Source organism: Notothenia coriiceps, unplaced genomic scaffold (assembly GCF_000735185.1).
Source record: "Notothenia coriiceps isolate Sejong01 unplaced genomic scaffold, NC01 NC01_scaffold00011603, whole genome shotgun sequence".
NCBI lineage: Eukaryota > Metazoa > Chordata > Actinopteri > Perciformes > Nototheniidae > Notothenia > Notothenia coriiceps.
In genome coordinates, this window is record NW_011344304.1 from 77,985 (window position 1) to 89,690 (window position 11,706).

Consider the following 11,706-nt stretch of genomic DNA (forward strand, 5'->3'; position numbering starts at 1 on the left):
GGCTCGAACAAGGACGTCAGAGTTCCAACTCCCGCCTTCTCCAGCCTGCTCTCCAAATAAGGGCAAAGAGGCGGAGCCGAGGCGGGACGCTGCTGGGTTATGGGCTAGAAAGGGATCGGTCTAGGTGTGAAATAGTGACGTCATGTTCTCGTTGTAACCCTCGTTGTAATCCGACGCGGCTCGGAAACCACATCTACCACGCAGTACATGAATGCAACATATCGAGATTAAGCAGCACAGCAATACACTATGGACGCGAAAGCATCAGACAGTAATTGTAAACACTGCAAGGGAATATTTTATTGCACCAGGAGCTATCTGGGACTTTTACTGCGACAAACGTTGCTTGCCCTGTGATAAAAAATAACCCATATTGTTGGTCCCCGTGCCCCGGATATACAGTTGCCCTAGCCCCAAAGCATGATGTTTCCACCCCCATGTTTCACAGTAGGTATGAGGCTTGTTTGAGACGCGTTGCGGCTCGCCTCGAAAGTAGACGAGAATAGCCGATCGCAGCCGGGGGAGGTCTCAAAAAGCTCGCCTGAAGTCGGACAGCTCCGAGTCGGCTTCTTCTTCTTCTTCTTCTTCTTCTTCTTCTTCTGCTGCTGCCTCGCCTTCTTCTTCTTCTTCTCTCAGTTTTTGAGCGGATTGCAAACAACTTTAAGGTGCATACCGCCACCTCCGGAGTCGGCTTGACTCGGTTTGCATTTATAAAGAATGCACACATGTGTTTAATTGTTAATGTCAGATATGTACTAAGTAAATACATTTGTTCCTGCTCAAGATTAGATTCAACTCTATTGTTATTGCACAGATTACAGGTACTGAGACAACGAAATGCAGTTTAGCTTCTAACCAGGAGTGCAACAAGCAGTAAAGTGAAAAGTAATGTACACAATCTACAGAATAAAAGATAGAATGAAGTGAATGATGAATAAACAGTGAGGGGTATGAATACACTAGATATACACAGCAGCCTGTGAGCAGTATGAACAGTGTGTATGAATATGCTAAGATATATAAAGTATAAAAACGGTAAGAAGTGCAAGTATAGTATAACATATATAGATATTAATTTCATGATGATAAACATTGTGGAACAATGATGAAAAATGTGAATGGAAGTGGCGACGTAAAACTGACACCAAACAACAACTTTTGCCGAGCCAATTGGAGAATTTCATCAGCAGCACGGGGTAAAAACCACTAATGAGCGCTCAGCTCGAGATACCAGAGAGTCGTTTCCCATCAAGCATTTCGCCTCCGCAGCCCGTGGAGAGAAACACGTTGAAATCTCGCGGGACAAAGACGCCCGCAGCCTTGAGAGCGAGGCGAGGCGAGGCGAGGCGGCGCAGTAGGCTTGTTGGAGACGCGTTGCGGCTCACGCTCATGTGAGCGAGCTCCAGAGCAAGATCGGACAAAATGACTAACATCACTGCAAACGCACCGAGCAAGACGCTTGATGCGAAAATTGCGCAGGTCTGCGCAGGTCTCGCTTGTCTCAAACAGCCTCCTGTCTCTGTGTGAGGCCTGTGTTTTTGTGAATTGTTAGGAGATGTGCTCCAGTTTATCTTTTTGTGTATTGTTTAATTTAGTCACTTTCTTTTAGAAGAAAGTTCTTAGTTACTTTAAGTTTGTTTTGCAAATTGGCTGGTGAGCCTCTTTTCTTTCATTAATTAAAGCATCACTTTGTGGCTTCAAAGGACAGTTTCCTCTCCTTTTTCTCTCGCCCGGTAGATTTTGTGTTTTGTTACTTCCCTTTGTACCCCTAGTTTAGGAGGGAACGTAACAAAATACATTTTACATTTGTGTCAAAGAATAGACTCCGCCTTCATTCTTTTTAGATAGGTGTACCTAACTGAACAAAATACCTTTTTAGATAGACGGAATTAATTGCAGGACTTGTATTAGTTTTATAAATCAATCAATCAATGTTTATTTATATAGCCCAATATCACAAATGTTACATTTGTCTCAGTGGACTTCACAGTTTGTACAGAATATCAGTATGACAATACGACACCCTCTGTCCTTAGACCCTCACATCGTACAAGGAAAAACTTCCGGAGAAAACCCACAGTTTAAAGGGAAAAATGGGAGAAACCTCAGGGAGAGCAACAGAGGAGGGATCCCTCTCCCAGGACGGACAGACGTGCAATAGATGCCGTGTGTAAAAACTTTTTAAGAGATTTATTTATTTAATACAACAAGTTCTATGATTCTGTGGAGGATGTAGTTTGTCGTGCTGCTGAATTGTTTCTTGTTTGACTGACAGATGTTCTATTATGTGTCCACCCCATTTATTTCAATTGGGGTGGGCTAAATAACAGAATCTGTGCCATGTAATACAATTTAACAGCCCCATCAAACTACAGCATCTAAAATGATCATTATACCAAAAGCTCATTATAACCTTCTTGAAGCAGATTTGTGCAGTTGCATTTGACCAGTTTATAAGGTCAACATATTAATCTCCATACAGCCAAACTGACGATTTAGACGCAATCATTCAAAATTGTTGTTTAAATTGTTAATAGTTTTTAGTTTTCAGTCAACTGAAAACCCCTGGTAGTGATCTGATTACAGTTCCTTCGAGCTGTCTGTTTACCAGGTGAACAGCAATTCCTCTGCTACTACAATCTACTGTTTTACGATATCATAAACTGAAATGCAGCTTATTTACAACACATGTGCTGTCTGATTGGCTGTTCTCAAAACTAAAATGGGTGATCACAAAGAGACACTGAGGCAAAAGAGAGTCTGTCTCTTTATTTTCCTGCCACACAGGCTGGAGGGAGCATGCTGACCATTTCCCTGTTATCATGAGGCCAGTGTTGGAAATCTAGAAAGCATTTCATTTCTTTTGGGTGTAAGAATGTTTGGAGTGTATAGAAGGCTAAAATGAAAGATTACACAGTCAGTGTTAATGGTTCATGGTTAATGTTACTGAGAACCGGACTTATCTGTTGCCCATTATCCTTTCACAGAAACAGCTGACAGAAAGCTGTAGGTAAACATAGAAAGAAAGACCGGCAAGCTGTTTTTAGGTTCACGTGAGTAATAATGAGCTGTTCACACACATAATTCAGCCTTCTGCCGCATCTCTTCTGCTGTGAAAATGTCTGCCTCAAGGAACATCCTAGTTGGAAAGACCAATTACTGTTCACATGCCTAACTGCTCCAAGTCAGAACCTGATATAGATGGTCCATCAAAAGTTTACAAAAGACTACCTGAATTCATATTAAATTATGGATGACAACATGAATATTGCAGTTATTAACACCTGCAATATGTGCACACAGCAATTAGGGATAGGCAACAGCCCAAAACTGATTAAATGCAATCTCAAATTTCTGTCAAACCAATCCAACAATTTTAAACTCCACACTCTTAACGTCCCAAATGTGCTATATATAAAGGGAAAGCTATAACATAAATAATCTGCATTGTTACTTAAGGTATTTTATTTATACTATAGGTTCTCTGAAAAATAAAAAGAAAGATGGTGAATGACAAGTGAAAAGCTGCTAGATACAATTGTAAATCTGGTAAGGATGCATGTCAAACTGATTATGTGGCAGTAGAGGCTTATGCTCACCAAAATAAGGTGGTTATCAGGTCAGTCAAACCAAGACAAAACTGGTTTTAAATATAGTTTGGTGCTACTTTGCCTGAAATCTAGTTGTTGTGCATTATGCTCTGGTTTCCATGTGCCTCCTTGGAAAGAGTTGAAAACCTCAATGTGACATTTAGGGACTTTAGCGATTGTTGTGGCAAAAATCTTGCTATGACTGTGCCGCCTCTACTTGGGTGTGGAAAATATTTTAACAAGGCTCATACATTGTTATTGTCAGTAGCCTGAAGATATGATGTTTATTCAAAAATAACATTGCATTATCTAATTTAGTCTGCAGCCTTCACATAATGAACACTTCACCTCCCCTAGGTCTTTTTTGGAATGCTTTTAAACAAAAACACTTGAGATTTTGTGTGTGCTTAGTCATTTTGAGTATGTATTCTCCAAGTAAAACACTCTATACAACTGTGTAGACTCTGAATTATTTAAGTTTAGCATACAAAGGTGAAAGTAGCGTGAGGAGTCCAGAGTCTTGAGGTTTTCTGGCTCTAGTCTTCTTTCTCATCAATGCAGGTTTTCAAGGCCTTTCTGCAGCCCTCCAAAAACCTGATAGTATAATTACATCTCTATTCTTATTAGATGAGAAATGGAAATCAATTCCAGTTTTGTTGAAGAGTGTATGCAGCCCATCCTGCAATCCTCCAAGGAGATACAGTATACAGCTAAGAGGATTTATTTCCCTTGTATGTCTTTGAAATAGGAGGCACAATGAAAATATTAAGGAAAAAATGCTGTAATTCTTTCTATGCATCCCCCCTTACTACAAACGTCTCTACAGCTTTCTCACCACTTTCAATCACTTTCAATCAATTCCTCCACCCTCCCAATACTCGAGTCATATTTTCAGCGAGGATGTTCCAGCAGGAAGCCCTCTGAGGCTGTCATGGAGGCTCTGAAAAGCTGCATTTCAACTGCTCATGGTGGGACTCTGTATGACAGCTTCGATTGGTGTATTCCTCTCCTTTCTCCTGTGTGCTGCTACCCAGTAATCATCCAAGACAGTTCAGCAGAGCTCTGGTGTCCAAACACAGCAGAACCAAGTGGCTCCAATTGTAACAGGCCTTATCATCTGACAGGGCTCTGTGGATTGAAGTTATACTGATAGAATTTAGACTGCACTAAATAACACCTGCAGCTTCATCTGACGGCTCAATTGTACATTTACCCTTGGAGCTTTGTCACCTTGTATGATTCCAGGGTTACTGAAACAACATGGGGATATGTTAAATGTGAAAAGGGGACAACCTTTTTTATTTTCCGTAAAAAAAAATTGAATAAATATTTGACAGATTGTAAGGACTACAGAACAGGCTGCTGCTTAACCAGACCTTAACCTGCTTAACCTTGCAAGGATGTTGTTGACATATATGTTTTGCTGCCACAAGGAATTATTGAAATATTTGATCATTTCATTTTGGTAAATGATGGTCCAGTCTACTATATGCTCAATGGGATTAGAAATAAAGCACCTTTCCTTGAAAATAACTCTTATCATGGCTGCACATAGATACTTCTGGATCATTTACTTCAGTTAGGAACCTTACCCAAGCAAGACATACCATATTCAACCACAGCCCAAGACACAACAGACTAATAAGCCTTCAGGAATTAATGGTTTTCATCATTGCCCCTGTTGGACAAATATTATATTTCTGTTTCTTCTTGCTGCAGATATGAAGGCCATGTCTTTGTTTTCTGTCTCTATTGACCTCAGGTGGCTAAAAGCTTTCTCCTGTCCCTCCACTGCGGGCCAAATTACCTCCTAACAGAGTTAATGAGCAGTGTGGCCCTTACTGAGAGAAAATTATGACTTAAACTCTGTACCTGGTTGTGGGCAGATGGCCAGAGGCCCACTTCAAATCAAATGTCAGTGAAAAACTGCTACTTTAATCTTACGCTGCATTGCACTAAACTATATTTTGTGTCAACATCCCCAACACGTGAACAGGGTCAAAACCAAAGGTGCTACTGCTTCCTTTCACAATCACACATAACCTATTTGGGTTGGTTAAAACTAACTCTTGCATGTTATTCATTTGAGATGTTATACCATGAGATGGTATGGAAGTAGTTAAGTTGTAGAAGAGATTAGGAGCACTTGTTTAGATGTTGTGTCAGTGAGCTGTTTATCCAATCTGTTTTTAGATACAGCATGATGTACAAGTCATCATCACAAAAATTATTTTAACAAAAAATATTTTACACAAACACACACAGTGGTTATTCATCCTGAGTATTTCATATGAAAAGGTATGACATGAAGAAGGTAGCAGTTCAACAGCACCACCAACATTTCTACACCAGGATTGCACTGAAAGCATTTAGTAAAAAATATGACTACTACTTTATTTATTATTTGAGGTTTTTTTTAAACAATTTATCTGATGTGTAATATGACAAGATAAGATTATTTCAGCCTCAACATGCTTTTATTGTTGCACAATGACCTTTTAATTTTTTCTGTGCCCTGAAAGAGCTGCTGAGAAAATTCAGTCTCGGTAAGAAAGTCTTTGAAGCGAAAGAATAAGGTTAGACCACAAAGCCCTGGAGCAAAACTGTGAAAAAAGCCACCAAGGAGCACACAGTGGATGCTGTTTTTTTGTATTGTATTTCACAGAGAGAGAGTGTAAAAAAGATGTGGGCTTGGCAGAGAGGTCTTGGAATTGATAGAGATTGTATTTCTTGCAGTTCAATGCGAGACAAACCCTGAACCTTTTATTTGTTGCCTTGCATGCCTTTGTCTTTTTAATCAACACAAATCTAGATTATTCCTTATTATGATTATTATTGAGTTCAAGTGTGGCGATAAACTAAAATGAACAATTATGATGGAGATGCTGATAGCTTGTCACAGTAGAGAGGAGGGAAGTTGGGATAGACTTTTTGTCAATTGGGTCGTTAATTTCCTCTGTGCTTTTAACTGAGGAATAACTCCTTTCCTCCTATCATTAAGCTGATCAATCATTGCTTGGTGTGACTGTGCAGATGAAAACACTGACATAAACAACATCCAAGCACCTCACCAATGCTGTTGGTCTTCTTTATGGCCCTGTTTACACATTTAACATGGATTTACATTACATCGCATTGCATTTAGCAGACGCTTTTATCCAAAGCGACTTACAATATATGGCTGAAAGAAGATCTATTACCTTAATTATAATAGGAACATGACCTTCAAATTGTTTGTGGTCATTTTCTGCATTTCTGCTTGTTTCAGTGTGCGAAGTTGGTTTGAAAACAGCTGAGGTCATCCTTAGTAAATAACCACCATAGCAAAGTTTGTACAGCAGATTAAAAACCTTTCCTTTTTTGGTGTGTAATTGTATATCTGAAGGGTTGAAAACTTAATAAAATAAATCCCAAAGATAAACAAAATAATAATTTCTATATGAGGCCCATAAATACTGTCTTTCTCAGGGGGCCATCTCTTTGCCATATGTATTTACTGATACACATCTTTCTGTCCAGCCTGTGTCACCACTGACGCTGGTCACTGCAGCGCTTCCAACAAAGACCTACCTCACTGTCTTATCTCAGTGTTTGAGATGCACCTGCTGACACTCAGCCTCACCACCCTTCAGCTGGAGGATTATGGTAATGTTACCTATCCTGTTTTGTTTAACAAGTATAGTGTGAGCCCTGCTTAATATCAAGCCATAAAAAACAAAAGGTTAATTTAAACAGGCATTATGCACCTTTTTCTTTTCCTGTGGACTCAGATGAGGAAGGTAAAGGGAATTCATTCCTGCAGTCATTGTGCATACAAATAAATTGCCTTTTTTATTTTACTCTCCCTTAGCTTTCACTATTTTCAGAGGTCTACAGTAAACAATACTTTGACTATCCACACTAATGCAGCAGCATGGAGTATCATAAGTTGGAGCACTGAATATTTATTTACATGTAAGAATGTAATCTTATTGAAAGAAGGTATGATTTATGGACAACAACATGTGCTTAACTTTAACTCAACTTCCGCACGTTTTTCTGAAGAGTTATTATCGTCAGAAAAATCTGGTGCTCGAGCTTACCTTTATGAGTTTGCACCTGATCTGAGCGGACACCATGTGGCTGTTCCTCAGGTTGCCCACACGGAACATGAGGCACAGCTTGCCGTCTCGCTGAGAAATCACCGCGTCCTGGCTGAACATGAGCGTCTCTGCACGTTTCTTAGGTTGGGACATTTTTATGAACATGCATCCGATGAGAAAAGCGTCCACTATGGAGCCCATCAGTGACTGGAATAAGAAGAGGATGATGCCTTCCGGGCACTTCTCTGTAATGTACCGGTAACCGTAACCGATCGTGGCCTCAGTCTCGATGAAGAACAGAAAAGCGGAGGGGAAGTTGTAAACATTGGCCACACATGGGGTGTAGGAAGGGTCATGGCCATGATGTATGTCTCCTCTGATATAAGCGATGGTCCACCACATAGATGCCATGAACAGCCAAGCGATGGTGTAAGTTAGGGTGAAGATGAGAAGGTTCCATCGCCACTTTAAGTCTACCAAAGTGGTGAAGAGGTCAGAGAGGTACCTGCTGCTCTCTCCCCCGAGGTTTCCGTGCTGCACATTGCAGCGACCGTTCTTGTCCACGAAGCGCTGGCGTTTTTTCTTAACCGGAGCAGCAAAAGTGGTAGCCCGGTTTGTGTTGACCACCTGGTAGTCTTCACCAAATTTTCTTCGAAGTGCCGCCATTTGAGCTCTCCTAAAGTAAAGAAAGATTACCTGCTGTTTAATCCATGTTACGATAGTTTTAGGCTCCAAATCACTGGTTACATGGAGTGCGTAAAAAGCGCCATGGGCACTTCAGCGCGCGTAAAACGTTGGAAAAAAAACAAATTACGCGAATGTCAGTGTTTTGAAGCCCCTGGTCCGTTTTCATAAATACAAATATCCAATATTCTTCCCGTTGTTTCACATGACTTCACAATATCGCTGACTGTACTGTGCGCTCTGCTCAGTCTCCACTCTCTTTGACTGGCATGTCCTCACCAGCAGAGCGAAATACGAGGATCTTCCATTGACAGCTTCTGGTGGGCTGTGGAGGATGAGGAGGGGAGTGGGAGTGTGTGTGAGTGAGTGAGAGAGGGAGATGCGAGGAGAAGGGGGAAGGGAGAGAGGAGGGGAGAGTTACACAAGACTGCGTTTGTGTGAGAGAGGTGGACAATTTGACGCTTCTTTGTAGTTCTTCTGGGAAACTGTATATGGCTTGGTTTGTATATTATATAATATCAGTAAATACTGTTTGAATGAATAACTTATAAGTGCTCACATTCTCTTCACATTGTAGTTGCTCCATGGTTATAAGTATGAGCATGTAGGGTCACAGAGATCCCGGGTAATTAGATTGGAGTTGTGCTTTTAAGTCAAACTTTGCCATCTACTGGAGAGACAATGTATGTGCATATTTGATCTAAAACAGGGTAGTTATGTGTGCCTCTTTTCACCCGTGTCATATTATTAAAGCTTATCAAATGTCCCAGTAACATTCACAAGCTTTGCCCATTTTAAGTCGTTGCTTCTCCTCTTTCCCGTGAAGCCTTTCTATTGATTTAGACATTGGATTGCTGCTAGAGAGGAGGATATCCTGGACAAGTATCCTCCCAAAGGACACTTTAAAAAGGATGCAATGCCCTTGGATCTCTTTGCCCTGGTTTCAATTAGATATAATACAATGCCTTATTGCATTTCATTATTACTATTATTAATTAATATACAGTTAAAGTTTCTCCCGCAAAGTTAATAATAAATGGTGTAATGAACATATCTTTGATATTGGGAAACATGTTTTTTAGATGCTTTTTGGGAAAGGGCAACACACCAGCAAGTTAAAAGAAAAACAGGTATGGGACATAATTTGAAAACCCAACAACAACAAAATACAACAAATCAAAAATAGATAAGAGCTTATGATGAACCAGGCAGTTTTAGGGTAAATTAAGTGCACATTTAGTGGCTGCAAAAAAGTTATAATCATTTTTCTGAGGTTAAATTAGTGGCAGCAATAGTTGCATAAATTCATAAATCTGGTTACCAAAGGGGGCCAAAGGACTCATTGTGCAGATGGCAAAGTTATTTACTCATCAGCACCCTCTACTGACAAAGGTTTGTCTAATTTAAAGTATTTTTTTATTTTGTCCTAATCAAAAGGCCCTGATATAATACTAAATATCCCTGTCGCAGTTGGCTGCATGACAACCACAGACCATTCCCAGATGTTCTGATGTTTTTCTGTCCAAATAACTGTAGGCAAGAAAACAGTACAGTATTGTATTTTTAAAGAAAAAGGAATGTTTTATAGCCTTTTCTGCATTTAACAAAAATTATAAGCGCAGTCGAACCTTATGAGGTAGTAGCTTATAAGCTTTTATAAGTGTATAGGCCCGGTTTACTGTGTATAATACCAAACAAATAGGTGTAGTATTGATAGTTTCTTATTTGTTGCTTATGGCACCAAATATTATTAAACCAAATAGAATCATTTCAATTGTATTTTAATCCCCATGGTACAAGTCTGACCACTGCACAGTTTTTTAATAACTAAAAGACTTGTGTCTCAGTAGAGGAACCCAAACACGGCTGTGATCCTCCTGACAATTGAGGATTAGAGGTAGACGGCCAGGCTCGCCATCTGTTATAAGAAGGAATCGGGCTTTCCCAGTAAGAATACAAATCAGCACGCAGGCAACCACTAAATTTGGCTTTTAACTGTTTTGTTGGCCTCCAATTTTAGATGAGAAAGCAAATTGAGCATTCACAATCAAATTATTTGTTGTGTGTGTGTGGTTACAATGGATTCAGGAGAGGAGGGAACAAAGGCATGCTGCACACAGGCTGAATTATTAATGAGGACTTGATAACCGTCTCTGTTACACATTTTGCCATACAGAAGTAGAGAAGTAATCACTCCTCTGTCTCCTTCGCAATGAAGGCAGATTACTTAATTCAAAGTAGAGTCAGTGCTATACGACATGACTCAAAGTGCAGGAGTCATAATGTCTCTGACCTCCGTGTCCCAAACATTCGCTGAGTGTTGAGGGTGATGGAAAGTTGAGACAGGCTGTGACATTTACGAATATTAGATTGACACTCAGAACAGGACATTGAAAAAACACCAGGAAGGTCCACCTTTATATGTGCTTCTGTGTGTTTGTGCGCAGGTTTTACAGGATTACAAATGCTACATGAACATTTTTATACCAACAGTGAATCAAACGCCAAGCGTAAAAACCAAATAGAATCGTTACTCAAGTTAATTCCTTCCAACCCATTGTTTTGGTTTTACAGCCTGCATATTTGCTGGTTTGGTTCACTCTCACGGCTTTCATAGTGTCATTTTTGGTCACAGCATACAGCTGTTTCAGTAAAGAGCTGTAACAATACCTGCTCAGTACCAAACAGCAGACAGACTCAGCATCTATCAGGTAAACATCATTTAGCAGATAAAATGGGATATTTCTCTAAGAAGACTGAAACAGTTCTTGGAGTATAGTCCATATTGGATGAGGTGGCCAGAAACACAACTCAAAATAAATAATAATGTTGCTCCATCTCTGGGTGTGTATAAAGGCAACTGTGTTTAAAACATGCAAACATGAGCACTTTATTTACTTTTATTGGCCATGCATGACTTCAGCCACACATTTTAGAAAAACTAAGATCGAGTTCAGCCATTCATTCAACACACAGCATTTTTTAGCTAAGTGTTTTCAAATGTGTAATATGTCCATGAATAAAACTATACTTAAATACAGAATCTTTTAGTAGCCTAAGAGTTGTCAAAAGCTATATGGTAACTCTTAATATGCAGTTTTTAAATGTAGAATATATTATATGGAGATGCTTTAAGCTTTTAATTTCTCCTTACACCCTCTAACAAATTCCTTCCTTTTAAACATTGTTCATTTCTTCATATCTGTTTTTTTGGTTACATTTAAATAATAAGATGATGAACTTGATTAAGCTGGAAGTTCAAATGTAATCTGATTACCATCTAGACTTATCCGGGGACCATCATACATATTTAAACACTGATGAGAGTGATTTCAAAGATATCACTGATG

General features: G+C 39.6%; 1 protein-coding gene across 1 annotated transcript in view; it reads right to left on the reverse strand.

Annotated features, from left to right (window-relative positions):
• LOC104946854 (G protein-activated inward rectifier potassium channel 1-like) overlaps positions 1-8,694 on the reverse strand; it is a 17,168-nt gene extending 8,474 nt beyond the window's left edge. Inside the window, exon 1 of the mRNA XM_010772745.1 lies at positions 7,673-8,694. Coding sequence (XP_010771047.1) covers positions 7,673-8,338 — 666 coding nt within the window. The 5' untranslated portion in view covers positions 8,339-8,694. The remainder of the gene's footprint in view (positions 1-7,672) is intronic.
• Positions 8,695-11,706: the final 3,012 nt, after the last annotated feature.